The sequence below is a fragment of the Canis lupus genome, chromosome 18, assembly GCF_048164855.1.
Source record: "Canis lupus baileyi chromosome 18, mCanLup2.hap1, whole genome shotgun sequence".
Lineage (NCBI taxonomy): Eukaryota > Metazoa > Chordata > Mammalia > Carnivora > Canidae > Canis > Canis lupus.
The window spans coordinates 12,195,575-12,214,103 of record NC_132855.1 but is presented as its reverse complement, the minus strand read 5'-3'; the positions used below and the strand labels follow the sequence as shown (position 1 = coordinate 12,214,103).

The window sequence follows — 18,529 nt, the reverse complement described above, 5'->3', positions numbered from 1 at the left end:
CCCAATGGGCATGGTAGACACCTAGGGGCGAAGGGCAAGGAAGGTTTGGGGATTGAATGTGAGAGCAGGGAGCACAGGAGCAGGGACTCAAATGTGTCTGTTGGAGTCAGACAGACTCAACTGGCCTCTCCTTCTACTTAAGGTATTTCTTATTGAGTGAACAGTTGTTGAGTGCCTGTTGTGCGCCCAGCACGCCTGCACTAACACTCGCTCAGCACTCGTTTCATAGCATGGATTCTTTGTTCACAATGCCCTGTCTGCAGAGGGTAAAACAAGGATGGGTTCCAAGTAGAAAAAGTGAGAGCACTTGGAGGGACCCCCCACTGGCAATGTTTCCTTTGGAGGCATTGAATTTAACCATATTCACTCTTCAGTATAGAAAATGGAAGTGTATCTATCTTTCATTGTTTGTCTTGGGGGGGGGTATTTTCTGCCCTTATTCTTTTCTTTTCAGATTAACAATTTAAAATGCCATTATAGAAAAAAATTGAAATATACAGCACAGCAAGGAGCAATGAAACCCCATGTACCAATTATCTAGCTACTCCCGCTATGACTTGAGTCACAACTCCGGTTTGATTTCTTCCTTTCCTTAAACCCTACAACCCAATCACTTTAAAGAAAACCCTGGATATAATATCCATAAGTATTTTGATATGTATTTCTAAAAAGTAAGGATGCCTTTTTTAAAAAAAATAACAATAATACTATTATCTTGCCCCAAAATAATTCCTTAGTGTTTTCAGATAGTTTGTTTTTGTTGAAATATTCCTTATCATCTCATACTGTTTTCAGTTGGGTTTCTTGAGTTGGGTTCCAAACAGGGCCTATACATTGCCTTTGTTGATATGTTTATTATAACTTTTAAAACCTAGAATTCTTTCCTCTCCCTCACTTTTCTCTAGCAGGCAGCTCTGGCTCATTAGGGAAATTATATTTAAAGCCCACAATCTGGGTGCCAGGGATGCTTCTTGTTATTGTGGTGGTCATTGTTTCTGGATAGAGCTAGGATGTATTAAGAAGGTATTTTTGTCTTGCTTACACAATTTTTTTTAAATTTTTATTTACTTATGACAGTCACAGAGAGAGAGAGAGAGGCAGAGACACAGGCAGAGGGAGAAGCAGGCTCCATGCACTGGGAGCCCGACGTGGGATTCGATCCCGGGTCTCCAGGATCGCGCCCTGGGCCAAAGGCAGGCACCAAACCACTGCGCCACCCAGGGATCCCTACACAATTTTAATTGCTGTTTACCTATCTATATAACAGGATGACTTTTTTCCTCTTGAGTTTCAGAATTCCATACTTGCTTAATCAAATATTCCATGTATTCATTTTAACTAGTGGTCCAGTTTCTTTAGGGTGAAAATGGGGATGACTTACCACATGATCTGGCTCTTAAAATCTTCCTTTATACACTGTCACAATCATGAATCAAAACTGAAAAAAAAAAAAAAAAGCAGGGGAGAGACTGATACTGACAGAGCTCCAAAGGCTCTATTGACATTGTCCAACTTGACCTCTTCATTTTGTGGACAGATACCCCAAGGACAGAGAGGTGACTTGCTCAAGGTGAATTAAGTCAATAGTTCTCAAATATTAGTATGGTCAAGAATATTCTGAAGAACTTGTTTGAAAATTGATCACTGAGCATCAGCCCAGAGATTCTGATTCAGTCTGCATGAGTCCCTGGTGAGGTCAGTGCTACCAATGCATGGATTAACCTTGAGTGGCACCAATCTAGAGGTTTCCTGATAAATAATCAAAGTGAGCATTTTCTTGGCTACAGCTCTGTTAAAAGTACAGAGAAACTCACTTCAAGCCACCTGGAAAAGCACTGTGAACACATGCTGCAAAAATCAAGTCATGGGGTCTTGGAGCAGGTGAACTGTGAATTAGCTAGGTAGTTTGCCTCCCTCAATCTACTTGGTGTCTTCAAATTTTCATCACAGATTAATCACTCTAGGTTAAATCCTCCTTTTAAAAATCAGGTTCTTAAAAACAAACAAACAAACAAACAACAAAAAAAAACAACCTACCCCTGCTGGCAAATTAAGCCATTGATTTCAATATAAGCTGGTTTCAAACACCACCAGGAAATCTTATGTGAGTCTCCTATCTATATGAAATCTTTCTCTGAAATATCATAGCTTCTGCCTGTATCCCTTTCTTGGCCCTAAATACTTTCTGCAGGATATATTTAGACATTCTTAAACAAGGAGTGATCTAGTGAACTAGGTATCCTAGAAATGCAAATTTCCAACTCCATAAAAGACACACTGATTTACCTGAATAATAAGCTCAAGGTTTGATTAAATGCAGCCAAAAGTGTCAGAGGTTTGGAAATCTCAGCCCTCTGTGTATAGTAAAAATAGATGACAGATACCCCAAAAGGTAGGATAAATACTTTTACTTCATAACAATTCAACAATCTCAGAGTAACTACTTGTGTCACAAGTTTCTACAGGCTTTTGGACATAAGAAGAGAGGAATAACTGAGTTTCTGCCCATGGATGCCTTGATAACAGAGATTTATCTACCTCCACATTCCCTAGGCTTGTGTTCATAGGTGCACATGTTGTATGGAGAAGGACCTAAGAATTAGTACTGGTGATTAAGAGACTCAGATTACCTCTCTCACTCTTTCTCAAAAATAAATAAATATAATCTTTAAAAAAAAAAAAGAAAAGAAAGAGACTCAGATTACTGACAAGTTTACCTGTGGGGAGTAGATAAGACAATACTAAAGAGCGTGGAAGAAATAAAAACAAAAAGGGTAATATAGTGATCAATTTTGCATACTTAATACTACGTTTGTCTGAACCATAAAAACTAGACTGTTATTCACTTATCATACTACTTTTCTCTGCTTCTCAAGATAATGTATCAGGTCATAAAGCATTTTTTTTCTTTTAAAGCACATCTGACACCTGAAAGAGGGGAAACCGTGGTTGCCTTTCTGATGAATCAGCAGATAGGGACAATACATTAAAAACAAGACGCCTCTTAAGAATAGTGTATTCAGTTAGCTACTGCCAGCAAAATGCTGTGTAATAACTCATCCCAAGACTCGGTAGCTTAAAAAAAAAAGCAATTGTTTATCTTTATGTTCCTATGTATTGGCTGAGAGTCAGCCAGTTGGTCTAGGCTGAGTGGGGTGGTTCTGTAGACCTCAGTTTAGCTTGCTCCCACATCTGGTGCCTGCTGACTCAAGTTGGGATCTATTGGATGGTTTAGTTCCACTCCATGTGTCTTCCATCCTCTTCTTGGGACCAGGGGCTAGCCCAGTATGCTCTTCTCGTGCTAATGGCAGAGGCACAGGAAATATGCAGAAATACTGCCACTTAAGGTCTAAGCTTAAAACTGGCACCCTGTCACTTTAAAACCTTAGCCTATTTGCCAAAGCAAGTCATCTGGCAAAACTTAAAGTCAAGGGGACTGGAAATACAAGCTCTTCCTGCAGTGGGAGGGATTGCACAATCACATGTGTACTGGTGTACACACAGGGGTGGAGAGCGAAGAACTGGGCAAATAATGCTCCTGCCACAAATATATATATATGGCATGTTATCAATTAAATTAAACATTATTACATATAAGAAAATTCAGATAAAATACCATTGGATTCTGATGCTAATCCATAATGCTTTCTTATGGGTAAACTGTTAAAAACTACCTCAGCCAATGTATCCAAGGACTATCTCTTGTTTAGATTTCTGTTCCTCTTTTGCTGCTTAGATTCTTTTAATTTTTCTGTATTCCACATGGGGCCAATGTTACACTTGCCCGTGTGGAGCCTTATTAGCTAATGAAAGTTCCCAACTCTAGCTTCAACTGCTCCATCACTTTAAGTATATACCATCTTCAACACATGCTGTCTTGCTGCTGAAGAACCTCCAATTCATGGCTCAAAGTACCCATTAGTTGTAATATTTACATGACTGAAACCTTATTTCTCTACTTGAATATCCTGTGTAATTTCAGCCACCATTTATTAACAATTTCCTGGACCCTTTTAATCTCTTTGTTGTCTCACTTAACAATTCTGCAATATTGACAGTATAATTTCCATTATACAAATGGGGATGGGGGAACTGAATTCAGGGAGATAAATAAATGGCTTAAAAATCAAATTGGTTATAGTATCAGATTTCAAATATGGTTGTGTTCAACTTCAAAGTCAATGACTTTCCTATTATTTTCTTTTTTTTTATAAGATTTTAACTTTATTATTCATGAGAGATAGAGATAGATAGATAGAGAGAGAGAGAGAGAGAGGCAGAGACACAGGCAGAGGGAGAAGCAGGCTCCATGCAGGGAGCCCGACGTGGGACTCCATCCTGGGTCTCCAGGATCATGCCCTGGGCCGAAGGCAGGCACCAAACCTCTGAGCCACCCAGGGATCCCCCTATTATTTTCTGCATGACTTTTATTTAAATCCCCTTCCCTACCACCCACCACCTACTCCCTGACCTGGGTTTCTAGATTTTCCACTGAGATACAGTGAGGGGTAGGTTTTATGCCAGGTGTTTTGGTGGCAAATGTTGGTTGGGACCCTTTCTATTCTCTTGAAAGCCCATGGGTTTGGCAGAGCATGTGTTATTGTCCTCCATAAAGCTGAGAAGGCTATACTTTGAAGTAAAGGGATTTATACAGTTAATAAGTGGCAGAGCTGGGACCTAGGCTCAGGCTACTTTTCTCTTGCATCACTTAAATTACTATATTTAATCATAGTAACTGAAAGAATGATAGTGTGCATTTTTGGTAATAGCATTAGCCAGTTAATTTGACTCCAAAGGACTGTATTTTTCTATAGGGCTCTAGAACTTGGGAATAATAAAAGAGTGAATATTCCTCACATTATAATGAAATAGTTATAAATATCTTAGTAGAACATAGTTACTACGCAGTCTTATAGTCTACTAGGTTTTAGAGTGTTAGATTTGTAACAAGATTCTTCAGGAACTTGGAAATCTTGGTAACTAATTGCTGGTTACCTAACTTCTTGAATGATTCAAGTTATAGAATAACCCAAAAATGAGCCAAATAAACTTGAATTTATCCAAATAACCTTAAATAAATCAATTTCCAATGAACATTTTAAAATGTACAGATCTGGTCCAAGGAATCAAGAATTTACTTTTGTGTTTTGACCTGCCATATTTGAAGCAAACACTGTTGCACCATGGTTTGTTACTCAGATGTGTAGAAACAGGATGTAAGCTGTTACCTTATTTGCAATGGCTTGCCATTGATCTCTGTCTCAAACATTAGGAGTTTTGCAAAATTCAGTGAGTTCTGATTTGGGTTAGTTATACCCTCATGAAGGCTGAAAGATGAAGTTTCTTTCCTGAGCACGATTTATCATATCCTGAGTTCTTCAAAGCATATTATAAGAATTTTTCATTATTGATATATTTCAGTTTTTTGAGTTTGTCTTTTAAAAAAGACTTCTAGATGGGGAGGAAAAAAGAAATTATTGAGATTTATGGAGTAGCCGCATAGTGTCTAGCCCCATGCTGGGTACTTTACATAATTCATCTTGTTATTGGGCCCACATTACAGAGGGGAAATAATAGCATTTTTATTAATGCAAACTGAAGATAACTCTAATTTAACTTTTGTGTTGTTATCAGACATTGACGGGTTCAAAACTTGGGATTTTTCCTCCTGTTCTCTTTTCTATTAGAACATATTTCCTATACTAGATACGTAAACTTGTATCCTGCTAAGCAGTATCAGCATCATGAACTTACTATATGTTGACTTCTGTTAATGGCAGTAATATGACTGCAGCACTTCTAAGTCTCAAATACACACACTCGACTCTCTAAAACAAGAGAATTTGCCCTGCCAGCACTCCCAGAAAGAGTCCCGAAATTCCTGGGGCGCATGGGTGGATCAGTTGGTTAAATATCTGACTCTTGATTTCGGCTCAGGTTATGATCTTAGGATGGTAGGATCAAGCCCCACATCTGGCTCTACGCTCAGTGGAGAATATACTTGTCTCCCTCTCCCTTTACCACTACACACACACACACTCTCTCTCAAATAATTTTTAAAAACCCTCCAAATTATGAAAAAAAAACTTTAAACAATAAAGAGTCCTGAAATTCTTTCCAGTTGGACCAATTTTGGGTCATAAATCCATCGTGAACCAATAATTGTGATTAGATGTAAGTTAAATAATTAAATGTACTGCTCAGTTTACCTTAGCCTCAGGTTAGAGTCCCATCTTTGGAGTTGAGACATGGAGTCAATTTCTTCAGAATGACATAGATTCTGAAATGGAAATGATGAATTTTGAGGAAGGCAGAACTAGAGTCTGAGGATGCAGGCAAATACAACCATCTGCAATATTATTCATTCTTTCAATGAACCATGTAGACAACAAATGGTCTTCCTAAGAACTGTGGGGAAAACTAAAATAAAAATAAAAAAATAAACATAGTTTCTTCCCTACGTGTCTATATATTTATTATGGAGAGGAAAGAGCTAAAATAATAACCATAACAAAACTTGAAATGATGTGAAACAAAATTGGTACAACTACTGGGGTGGCAAAGATAATTACATTTCTGGAAGAATAATAGAAAATTCTTGAAAGAGTTGAAATACGACTTAGAACACAAAGGACTAGTTAGGCATTTTCTTGATCATGTGTGATATGTTGCTGAGAGAAATCAGGACACAGGAAAAAACAAGCTTTGTTAGGGAATAGGATAGACAGGGAGATTAGAACAAGAGGTAATAGCTAGAAACATAGCACCCTGAAGAAAAAAATTACCCCATTTCATTATTTTATTTGGGATTAGTTTCTTAATAAAGATGGCCAAAAAAATAAGCATACGGATGAAAGCATGATTTCTTGTTGGCTGAAAGTTGTAACTTCTTGTTGGCTTAAAGTTAGTTGTAACTAACTCCTTCAGTTAGTTCTGTTGCTCAGGAAGCCAGTGTACCACAAATTGTATTTCTTTGTTCAAGTAGTTCTCTTCTTAAGGATTTCTCTTTTTTTTCTTTTTCTTTCTTCTTTCTTTCTTTCTTTCTTTTCTTTTCTTTTCTTTTCTTTTTTTTTTTTTTTTAGAAAGAGAGAGAGAGAGAGAGAGAGAGAATGAGCAAGGGGTAGGGAAGGCCAGAGGGAGAGTGCGAGAGAGAATCTTAAGCAAACTCCATGTCCAGTGTGGAGCCTGATGCAGGGCTTGATCTTGCAACCCTGAGATCATGACCTGAACCAAAAATCAAGACTTGGACTTTTGACCAACTGAACCATCCAGGCGCCCCAAGAATTTCTATTTCTGCATGAAGTTTCAACTTTATTTATTTGCTTGTATCTCATGTGTTAAAAAAAAAAAAAGGACATAAAATTGCTAAACTTCCAGCCAAATTTTCAACTCAAACTTTGTATCCAAACATTAAAGTGAAGATTTTCCTTTACAGATTGGAGTTTGATAAGTGCTTCTCATGGGGCCAAGGGTGTTATGAACATTTATTAAAGCCTAGTTCTATATAAGGTGCCCAGGAAGATATGTGAAAGGTTCCCTAGCCAGTGAGCCTCAAGTTTCCATGATGACTGTGATTAGAAGGGAATAAGGACATGTCCAAACCATGGGGGTCTCTGATTCCAGAGGGGCTTTTCTAATTATGTGTCTGGCTATGGTTAACATTTGTCGTTTCTTAAACACATAATAACCCTCAACAGGGAATGAGGCCAGAAAATGTAGATTGAGGTCTTGTGAAAAGAATGAGAAACTGCTTTCAAATCTATGAAAGCAAAAAGCTGTGATTTTTCCCTATAGTCTAAAGCATATGGTCTAAAATAGAACCAATAAAAGAGAAATACAAATATACCTTGTCACCCTATTTCCTCCTGGAGTTAAGTAGATTGAGGACATATCTGAACAACTAGGCCTAGATAATCAAAGTCTACACATAGAGTATATATTTGCTGATCCGTGTGTTCAGGCTATAATGAAGAAGACTGTGCTGTTCATTAAACAAACCTTTCCAAGTTTGGTGTCTGTCCTTTGAGTCTCATGTTGTTCTATTTCTGGACATTTCCTGTCTTCTCCTTCTCTCCCCTATTTTGTCTACCAAATCCTTTCTATCCTTCAATTCCATTTCAAAAGTAGCCTTTCCTGTGAAGCTTCTCTGGATTTCTCCTTCTCCCAGTTCAGCTTGTTCTCCCAACACTCTGCTCTCAAGGCACTCTCTCATTCTACCTTTGTGTATTTCTACTACATGTATCTGCCTCCTTCAGTAGATGATAAGCTTCTTGAGAGCAGAGTGATTCATTCTATACTCATTCATTACTATATAATCTTTCAATTTCTTGGGAAAACATATGCATCTTAAATAAGAGTGTTTAAAGGTAATACACCAGGAAATAGGTCTCTGCTCTCATAGCTTTGCAATGTATTGCTTCATCTCTTTCGGATTAAATAGACAATTACATTGAAAGTTGCCATCATTAGAAGGTTTATACCTTGTAAGAGAGATGAGAAGCATTAAATTCAACAAATATTCAACAAAATATTTCGTGTTTACTATGTATCCAGCATCGTACTAGTAATGAACTATATAGTCATGATCACTGCTTTCATGGGAGATTCTCATCTAGTGAAGGAAAAGGTAAATCAATATACAAAATAATAGGCACATTTATAGTCAGACATTGTATTAAATGTTATGTAGGCAGGGAATGGTGATTCAGGATAAAACAGAAGCTTTAGAGAAGATGAGGGTTAAAAAGTCATTTCTGCTGATGAGCCCTGATTTGAAGTAAATGGAATGACTACATGAATTCATGGAACGTTTTGAAAAGCCTCTTATAGGCAAAGGAAATATGATGTTTGCCCTAAGCAGGAATAAGAGATGAACTGATACTAGAACCTCATCCACATAAGTGTGGGTTCTTCTGAGATAACAACGGTGATAGAGAATATAAAAATACTTCAAGGATTTTAAGTTTCACATGCCCACCAACAGCATGGAATTTGAAGACAGTGTCTCAAACAGAGCTCAGATTCATAAAACTCTTCTATTTTAGGTTTTCCTGATAAGTTTTGTGAGGGACACTATTGAGACATGAAGAGTAAGCTTTATTATATTTGTAAATAGGGAGTTTCATCAGATGATATTAACTTTCTCCTGTAATCTGGGAAGGCTGTGGTATACAGTGCAATTTGTATTTGAATATGTCCACACAGATCTGGGTGGTTCTGACATTATACACCCAGAGGCTCTTCCACAATTCAGATTTCCTTCTCCTGGTGATAATGCAAACACCAAAATTATGGTCACCTGTATTAGTTTCCTAAGGGTGTCATAACAAACTACCACAAACTTGGTGGCTTAAAACAAAAGAAATTTATTCCCTTACAGCTCTGGAGACTAGACATCTGAAATCAAGGTGCCAAAAGAGTCACACTCCCTCTGAGGCCTCTAAAGGAGAATCCTTCCTTGCCTCTTCCAGCTTCTTAGTGACTCCAGGCACTCCTTGGCTTATGATTGCATATTTTCAATCTCTGCCTCTGTCTTCACATGGTCTTCTTCTCTTCTTTTGCCTCTCCACTGTGTCTTTTTAAAGAACATTTACAATTGGATTTGGGGCCCACATGGATAATCTTGGATAATCTCATTTTAAGATCCCCAAGTACATCTAAAAAGATTCTTTTACCAAATAAGATCAACTCATTGGCTTGGGGGATTAAGACTTGGATATATTTCTTTGGGGGCTGGTCACCATTCAACCCCACTACACCATTGCACTCAGAAAATATGGGAAAGACTAGGAGGGCATTTCTGCTCTCATTGTACATAGCAGTTCTAGCTATAAATAAATGAATATAGAACATTAATAGCAATACTAGAATGTCATCTGAGATGAGAAAACATCACCTAGTGGAAAATATTTAAGCCAAGTCAATGACACAAGTTTGAGATCTCTAGTGAACGCCGCCTTTCCCCTTGGACAGTCTTGGAACTTTAAAGTGTAAGTCCTTTTTGAATATTCTATTTTAAGGCCTTTCAAGAATGAAGTTAATTCTGTGGCCAGAATCCAGAGAAGCTGCCGATTTGGTATCAGGTAGCTTTAAGAAGATGAAAGGTGAATCAGGAAGCCCAAAAGAAATGCCTTTAGCTGCTTGGTAACCAGGAGTATTGTAGGTAGTTCTGTTGTTTGAGCCCAATGTGGAAGGACGTGTGACCTAAGAGATGGAGTAAGATATGACTGCAGAAGCCAGGTCTTTTTAATTCACAGTCTTACCTTACTTGACCATCATATTCAGCCATGAGTTTTCTTTTTTTTTTTTTTTTTTAAATTTTTATTTATTTATGATAGTCACAGAGAGAGAAAGAGAGAGAGGCAGAGACACAGGCAGAGGGAGAAGCAGGCTCCATGCACCGGAAGCCCGATGTGGGATTCGATCCCAGGTCTCCAGGATCGCTCCCTGAGCCAAAGGCAGGCGCTAAACCGCTGCGCCACCCAGGGATCCCCGAGTTTTCTGTACAACAAACTGCCAAGAAGTTTTCTGAACCATATTTGAATATCTGGTGCCCCTTCCTTTATCCAGCATTGTTGGTAGCTTCTTCTAATTACTTTAACATGGATTTTACCCTCAGTTTAATTGGCAAACTGGTCCTCATTTTCCTGTACAAAGGACCAAAATGCTCCTAATGACTTAGTTCCTCTCTTCAAAAATACTGAAATTTACCGTTTGCCACATATATCTGAGAACCATGAATCACTGTTGTAAAAAGGCCTGAATTGCCCAGTCTTTGAGCTCACCTTTGCCATAGTTAGAATGTGCAGTTCAGGGGCAACTGGATAGTAAATCAAGAACAAAGAAGCTGAGAGTTAGCTGAGGAAATTAGTGGCATCTTCTACTCTGGAGCTTTCAGTAGGGTTCAGTCCCTGTGAGACAGGGCAGGGAATAAACTTTGAAAGGAAGAGGTGAGGGAATAAGAGTATAAGGCAAAGCTTGAATCCTTCCAGAGATTCCATTAGAAATAAACCAAGGTTAAAGAGAAGTAGGAACAGCCCTTACAAACAGGGGCTAGCAGGAATAATTGAGGAAGTAGGCCCTAGAGAACTCTAGAGTCAGGTTAGAACCAGATTCTGAAGAGCTGACTAGTCCTGGGAAGATCACTGATCAGAAAGCGACAACTAAATAAATGGGTGGGAATGGAGTGAAAGAAAGGAGTACCAAAACAAGGAGAAATCGATGGGATTCAGGGAGGCTCAAGATCTAGGGAGGGTGGGAAGTGAACCAGGACCCAGTCAAAAGAGCAGAGTCAAGGCTGGCATGACTTGAGCCTGGTATTTCTGGGAGGGCTGTGTCCCAGTTATTAGCTCTTTATCCAGGGATTCCTGAGGACAGGGCAGCAGACACTTGAAGATATTAGCCTCTTGTGCCTGTCGATGGCAACAGATGGCCTCCCCTGAGCTAGATCTCTTGGGTTGAGCTGGTCAGGGCCTACCATAACATCTCTCAGTATGATATTCAATCTCAAAAAGGAGGGGTTAAGGACTTAATAGTCCAAAAAGTGAAAAGAATTAAGAAAAGGGCTCAGGAATCTATCTGTAAGATAAATTACATTTTGGTAGTTAAATTTTAATGCAGTTTTTTTCTATTATATTGCAGTCTGATGAACTCATTCTCAAACATTTATTGACTTTAGAGAATAGTGAGTGAACTTATTTTAATTACCTCTCCAAGTCTCCTGCTAGTATTCAAATTAATTGTCTTTAAATACCTTGGTCACGAGATACAAATAAATGCACCGGAGAAACAAGCAGAGATGGAATGTCTACTTTTTTTTTGCCCAGGACTTTTGTACCAGCAACCCAGTAAAGTGACACTCAACACTTGGGCTTCAGTGCTGCTACTTGTTAGCTGAGTGATCTTGGGAAAGTTGCTTAACTTTCCTGAGTCTCAATTTTTCTTTCTTTCTTTCTTTCTTTCTTTCTTTCTTTCTTTCTTTCTTTCTTTCTTTCTTTCTTTCTTTCTTTCTTTCTTTCTTTCTTTTTCTTTCTTTCTTTCTTTCTTTCTCTTTTCTTTTTTCTTTTCTTTCTTTCTTTCTTTCTTTCTTTCTTTCTTTCTTTCTTTCTTTCTTTCTTATTTGAGAGAAAGAAAAGAGAGAAAAAAAAAGAGAGAGAAAGCATGAGGGGAGGACCAGAAGGAGAGGGAGAGAGAATGCTCAAGCAGACTCCCTTCTGGGTGCGGAGCTCTAGGCAGAGCTTGATCATGACCTGAACCAAAAATCAAGAATAAGCTGCTTGACCAACTGAGCCACCCTCTGAGCCTCAATTTTTTCAACTCATATTTTGGATAAAAAAAAATACGCATGCCCTAGACTTCTTGGGAGGATTATAAGTAATGTATGTGAAATTTCCACCATAGTGCCAGGGCAGCTTTCATTACCAACGAATTGTGTTGAATAGACTTGCCCACTGTTGGTAAGAAAGCATCAATTCAGAGACGCCTGGGACTAAAGAAGGGAGGAGGGTGAGCCTTGGCTAATTTCTGGCTATTGTCTGGCTATATTCTCAGTCGCTTTGACTTGAGGAAAGTCTTTCTGCTCTGTGTAAGCTTCTATTTCATTTACCTTGAAACTATCATGTCCTTCTGCCACAGATGTTAGTTCCCAAATGAAATGTCATCTTTCCCTTGATAAAGAGGCTCAACATTCTCTAAAGACATTTCCCAGTCCCCCTCAGGTGTTCTGTTGGCTATCGCATCTTGACTTGTTGACAGATTATATTGGGCTCCAAGACAGAGGTCAATGATTTTCCTAGAGCCCTATTTAGATGGGAAGGGAAACTACAATTTGAACAGGAGAACTTTCAGAACCTTTAGAACTGGCAGTTTTCTATCACTGTTGTTGGTTTTGCTCATGGAGGGCTTGAGAATATACTGTGGGTTCAGACTTCATAGCACACTTTAATAACTACAGCCCTACAGATATGCGCAAAGTTCTCCCCAGGAACGGAAAGACCTCACAGACTGCTCCTTATTTTGGGAGAAAATATGTGGTAAATAGTGTGCTAAGGTGGCTTATGAAGTAGTATATCTCTCTGTACAAACACGAAGTCTCTGAGTTTCAACCTCATGGGCTTCTGACATCAGCTCTCACTTCCCGTAGAAGTAGTAAAGTCAGGAATAGTGTTTAACAACTCAATTAACTGGACAAATAATAGCTCAAACCCAGAATGTTATTGTTGGTTGGGACTGATACTTTTGATTAGTGAGGCTGTAGATCTAACTTTACTTAACAATGCCTAAGAAGTATCTTTTGCAATTTTTGTTGAAGAGCCAGGAGACTCCTTTCAAACTTCAAAATAGGATAGCAAAGGATGAGGACTGTGAGAGACGGCAAACACAAACAAAAGAGGTAGGAAGATTTTTAAATATATTACTTAGGCATATAATTCTGTCAAATGGATTTCTTTAGAGTTGACATTTATGTTTTGTTGTTTTCCACATTGCTTCTGATATTTGCAGACAGATTTTTTTTTTTTTTTTTTTTTTTTAGCTACCCTGAGGTGATGCTTAATGTGGAGCTCTCATTGCAGAGTCTTTTTCTCAAAACATTTTGGATAAAATGCTGCTTGATTTTCCCAGAGTGATTAAAGCGAATGCTCCTATTTTTTTCAATAAACATAACAAAATATAATCTGTTCTGAGGATATCGCACAGGAAGGGAAGCAGCTTCTTCTCATTGTTCTGCATCTTCTAGCGGGGCTGGATATTCATCCTGGCTCCTAGATGTCCTTGAAGAGAGATTCTTGGGGGTGGGGTTAAAGCATGGCTCTGCTGCTCAGAAGCTGCCTTTCATTTCTCTGGGCCTCTAGAGTCTTTTTATAGGTGTCATGTGGTAGGGAAGCAGTTCTGCAGTGGAAAAGGAGACTGGAGGCTTAGATAGTACTTGTTAGGTAACGAAGGTCCCTGTATGGGCTACAGTGTCTTCCTCAATTTAAATGGTGTGCTGGACACCATGATCTCTAGGTTTCATTCTAATGGGAAGAGTTTGTGATGTTGTCTTCTGATCCCTGGCACAGGTATTTCGCTGGCCCTGGTGACACAATGGCGAATCACACATCATTTATGAATCCTTCATTTCTGGGACAAGGATGGGTATGAAACCCGATAAATGAAAAGTGAGACAGGAGTGATAAGCGCTGGGACGCCTGGGTGGTTCAGCGGTTGAGCATCTGCCTTTGGTTCAGGGCATGATCCGGGGTCCTGGGATCAAGTCCCACATCAGGTTCCCTTTGGGGAGCCTGCTTCTCCTCTGCCTACGTCTCTGCCTTTCTACATGTGTCTCTTATGAGTAAATAAATAAATCAATAAAATAAAATAAATAAAATAAAATCTTAAAATAAAAGTAAATAAATAAATAAAATAAATAAATAAAATCTTAAAAAAAAAGAAGTGATAAGCGCTATGAAGAAAATGACTGGGGTGGCACTTGTTCTCTCATATTCAATGAATCCACCCACGGTGCCATCTGTTCAGAGTGCAGCAGGAGGAAGTGAATCCAGGGATGGAGTGGGAAGCAAAAAAGAATGAAGTGTAAGGTCAAAGGGACATGCCCTTTCTCATGGGCCTGGCCAAGTCACCCACAGCTCTTAGCTCCTGGCATTGCAGCCACTGAGCAGGGAGCTGATATCTGTCTAACCAGGGAGCTGTGAGTTACACCTCTGTTCCCAACAGGAGGGCAATCTTTTGCTTAGCACCATTGACTGTCTTAATTCTTTGCCTTGTCAATAATGATTCTCTCTCTCCTCCTCACTATCAGAGGCTCAGTTCAGACAGTTTCTTTCTTTCTAAATAATGGCTTTATTGAGATATGATCCCTATACCATAAAATTCACTGTTTTAAAGTGTGCAATCCAGTGGGTTTTAGTATAATCACAGAGATACATACAATTCCTCTTTTTAGTAATTAGAGGAAGGAACAATATAGTGTATATTATGATTTCAGATGTGTCTGGACTTACTGTTTCCTTTTAAAATTTATCTATTTACCATGTTTCCTTGTTCATTTTATATTTTCTTCCCTTCTTTTGCTTAATTGGCTTTATTGTTATTTCATTTTTCCTTCTCATAATTTATAAGCCATCCCGACTTCTATTCACCAAGTAACCATTCTTAACTTTCCTCAAGAATTTAAACTCATATTTTTTGGTTTCCCTACAGTTAAATACTACATTCAATCACCTACCCAATAAAACAAGAATCTTAACATACAACTTTTCCCTTTTATTTTCACCGCCCCGACCATACTAAAACCATTATTTTAGTTTTGTATGCTCAGTAACATAGATTTAATCATGTATCACTAATATTTTGGTTCACTACTGTATTTTTGGAACCTCGCATATCCTTTTCCATTTTGCTGTAATATACATTAATAACTCAGGAAGGGGCTCAGAGAGTTAAACTTTCTGAGCATTCGTGTATCAGAAAATGCTATTCCTCTTCTCTCTCACTTGAATTCAGATTTGGTTGAAAGCAGATTTCTAAATTCAAAATCATCTTTCAAAACCATTCAGATTTTTTTCCCCAGCATTTAATATATGTCAAAATTCTAATGCTGGTTATAGATTATCCTGTTTTTTCCCCCACTATGAGAACTTTTAGGATGTTTAATTTCATTCACTTAACAACTATTTATTAAGAAGCTCTTATGTGCAAAGCACTGTTCCAGATGCTAGAGGTCAAAAAGTAGCTTGTCCTCAAGAAGCCTGAATTCTAGTGGAGGGAATAAGAAGACAGACAAATAAAGCATATGGTACATTAATGAAAAATGCTGTGGGATTTATGTGGGAATAATAAAGTAGGAAAAGGAGATGAGATGTGCTGGCAGGAAGTGGAGTGTTGACATTTTAAATATGAAAGTCAGGAAATGGATTACTGAGACGACCTTTGACTAGAGACAAGAAGCAGTAAAGGAGAGATCAAACAGTGCAGACATCTGGGGGAAGAACACTCCTGAAGAGGAAACCATGTGGAAAGACTTTGGGGTGGGGACATGTCATGGATGTCATGGAGGAAAAACAAAGAGTGAAACCATGTTTAGTTAGAATATACCAATGAAAGTGATAGTTGTAGGATATACAATCAAAGAAAGAGTAGGGGGGAGGCAGGCTTCAGTACTTTAGGACCTAATAGACCACTTTCCAAATTTTGATTTGGCTCTGAGTAAAATAAGCAGCCATTATAAAATTGTGGTAAGAGGAATGACATTGAAGAGCACTCTGGTTGCTGAGTTGAAAATAGACAGTAGAGGAGACAAGAGTCAAAGAAGGGAAAATTCATGGGTAGGTCAAAATTCCCTGGGAACGATGATATAAAAAAAAAAAAAGGAAAGATGATATGACTTGAAACACAGTGGTAGCAATGTAAGTGGTGAAGAGTAGACATGTTTCAGATTTGATTTTTCATAACCTTTTAACTTAGAAGTAATTTTTTAAGAGTTTAAGTAATCTGTACACCCAACATGGGACTTGAACTCACAACCCCCAAGATCAAGAGTTGCATGCTCCACCAAATGAGCCAGCTAGGTGCCTCTAACTTAGAAGTGTTTATAAAAGTATAAGTATGGAGCAAAGGACTCCAATATACCCTTCATCTAGATTCCCCATTTGTAATATTTATCGCATTTGCTTTTCACAATGCGATAAATATATATATATATCACATATAAGCACATATACATACACACATATATTTTGATCATGATTCTTTGATCCATTTGAGTGTATACTGAAGACATGGTGCTTTTATGGTATACAGTGTATATTTTCTAGGAACATAACATTTTTAATATAATGACACACGATCAAAATCAGGAAAGTAACATCGGTGCAACTCTATTATTTAATCTACAGACTTTATTCTTGTCTTACTCATTGTCTCAGTAATGTCCTTTTACAGAAAAAAAATCTGGTCCAGTGGATTATTTTGAAGGAGAAGGGATAGGAATTGGTTAAGGAGTTCAGGTGAATTTGGGGAGAAAAAGAGGAATCAAGGAAGATTCTAAGGTTTTTCACTCAAGCAACTAGAGAACAGAGTTCCTATTATGAGCCTGGGAGGATATTGGGAGGAACAGTATATGTGTATGTTTGGGAGGTGGGAGGAAAAGCATAGGAGTTCAGCTTTAGATACACTAAATTTGAGACGTTTTGTTAGACATCCAAGTGGATATGTAGTTTGTCTTTTGTGACTTGAAATTCTATCTTTGATATGTCCAATGTCTTTTCTATTAATTTGGCTCAATCCTGAGTAAAATCTTCAACATGAAGATTTCTTCTTCTTCTTCTTCTTCTTCTTCTTCTTCTTCTTCTTCTTCTTCTTCTTCTTCTTCTTCTTTTCTTCTTCTTCTTCTTCTTTCTTCTTCTACGTATGAGGAATGTTCTTCAGTTATCTATTTGAATATTTCATTCCATTCTACTGTTTCCAGATGCTGTTGGAACTTCTAGATTTGCCCTAGGTGTTTCTTAGAGTTTCTTTTAAACCATCTGTCTTTTGTTGTTGTATTCCATCTGTGAGAATCCTTCTGAACATTCTTACAAGCTCACTAATAGTGCTGGTTCAGTATATCTTTTATCCAGTAACAACTATAATTGAATTTCTCATCATTCTCTTCTATTTGACAGTATGTATTAAAATTTAAAGTTACTCTTTTCTCTTTTAGAAAACTAACTAGTCTCGTAGTTCTTTTTGCCTGAGGGATTTGATGTCTTTTTAATGTGTCATTTGTACTCTTAAAATATTCAGTGATTATTCCTATTCTTTTATAATTGATTTGATATGAAGATGTCATCATTGCCAATGGACATACTTGAAACACACAAAATCTTCTCCAACCTCAATCTTCAATTTTGTTTAGTTTGGGGCAATTCCCCTAAGCGGTACCATTTGCACCAATCCTTATGATATTTAAACTTGATCGGCATAATAGCCTGCTAATGGTATCGCTCTTTTTGTCTTGCCTTCCTCTAATCTTTTCTCCAATAAAACCAAAAACAAGCTTTTAGAATTGAAGTATTAAATGGCATTTTATATTTTAAAATTTGCATCTTTCATAATTTTCAGGATAAAATAGGAAGTCCTAGGAGTGGCAACATGCTATGTATTTGGCAAGCCTCATCTACAGAAATTCATCTGTGTTTTATTCATTTACCTAATGTTCCAGGCACAGCAAACTACAGGTAATTCTCTGAACATGCTTTTTCTCCAACTCTTGTCTATACATGGAGTACTGTATCTCTTCCTGTCTGCACCTGGAACTTCAAAGCATCCTTCAAGATCCAGCATCTGTTACACATCTGTGCCCAAGAATTTCTCTATTGCCACTACATGCTGATGCTTTCACTCTCCACTATGTGTTAAATCAATTACTCCCCTTTCTGAATTCTTGTGGCAGTTTTTAATGCCCAGTAGGTGTTGCAAATAAGACAGAGAGGCAGAAAGAGATCAGAGAGAAAGAGATTTAAATGCAAGGATGTGTTTTGTTCATCTCAGA

The 18,529-nt window shown here is 38.0% G+C and overlaps 2 protein-coding genes across 15 annotated transcripts in view; one reads left to right on the top strand and one right to left on the bottom strand.

Moving 5' to 3' along the window:
* THAP5 (THAP domain containing 5) overlaps nt 1-18,529 on the bottom strand; it is a 145,440-nt gene that overhangs the window by 89,819 nt on the left and 37,092 nt on the right. For 8 of the 9 annotated variants that reach the window (XR_012010653.1, XR_012010654.1, XM_072783465.1 and 5 more), the window contains exon 3: nt 6,210-6,280. Coding sequence is in view for 7 of the 9 variants with exons in the window: in XM_072783465.1 (XP_072639566.1) it covers nt 6,210-6,280 (71 nt within the window). In the remaining 2 variants the exon portion in view is untranslated. Of the gene's footprint in view, nt 1-3,216; nt 3,302-6,209; nt 6,281-18,529 lie in introns of those variants that run through there. The other variant, XM_072783460.1, reaches the window with a different exon arrangement.
* Nucleotides 1-18,529, top strand: part of GPR141 (G protein-coupled receptor 141) — a 46,099-nt gene that overhangs the window by 18,477 nt on the left and 9,093 nt on the right. Inside the window, exons 2-3 of one of the 6 annotated variants that reach the window (XM_072783468.1) lie at nt 13,310-13,390; nt 14,058-14,133. The exons of 1 other annotated variant lie outside the window; for it this stretch is intronic. The gene's annotated coding sequence lies outside the window, so the exon portion shown is untranslated. Of the gene's footprint in view, nt 1-13,293; nt 13,391-13,518; nt 14,134-18,099; nt 18,216-18,529 lie in introns of those variants that run through there. 4 more of the 6 variants (XM_072783470.1, XM_072783471.1, XM_072783469.1 and 1 more) reach the window with 4 other exon arrangements.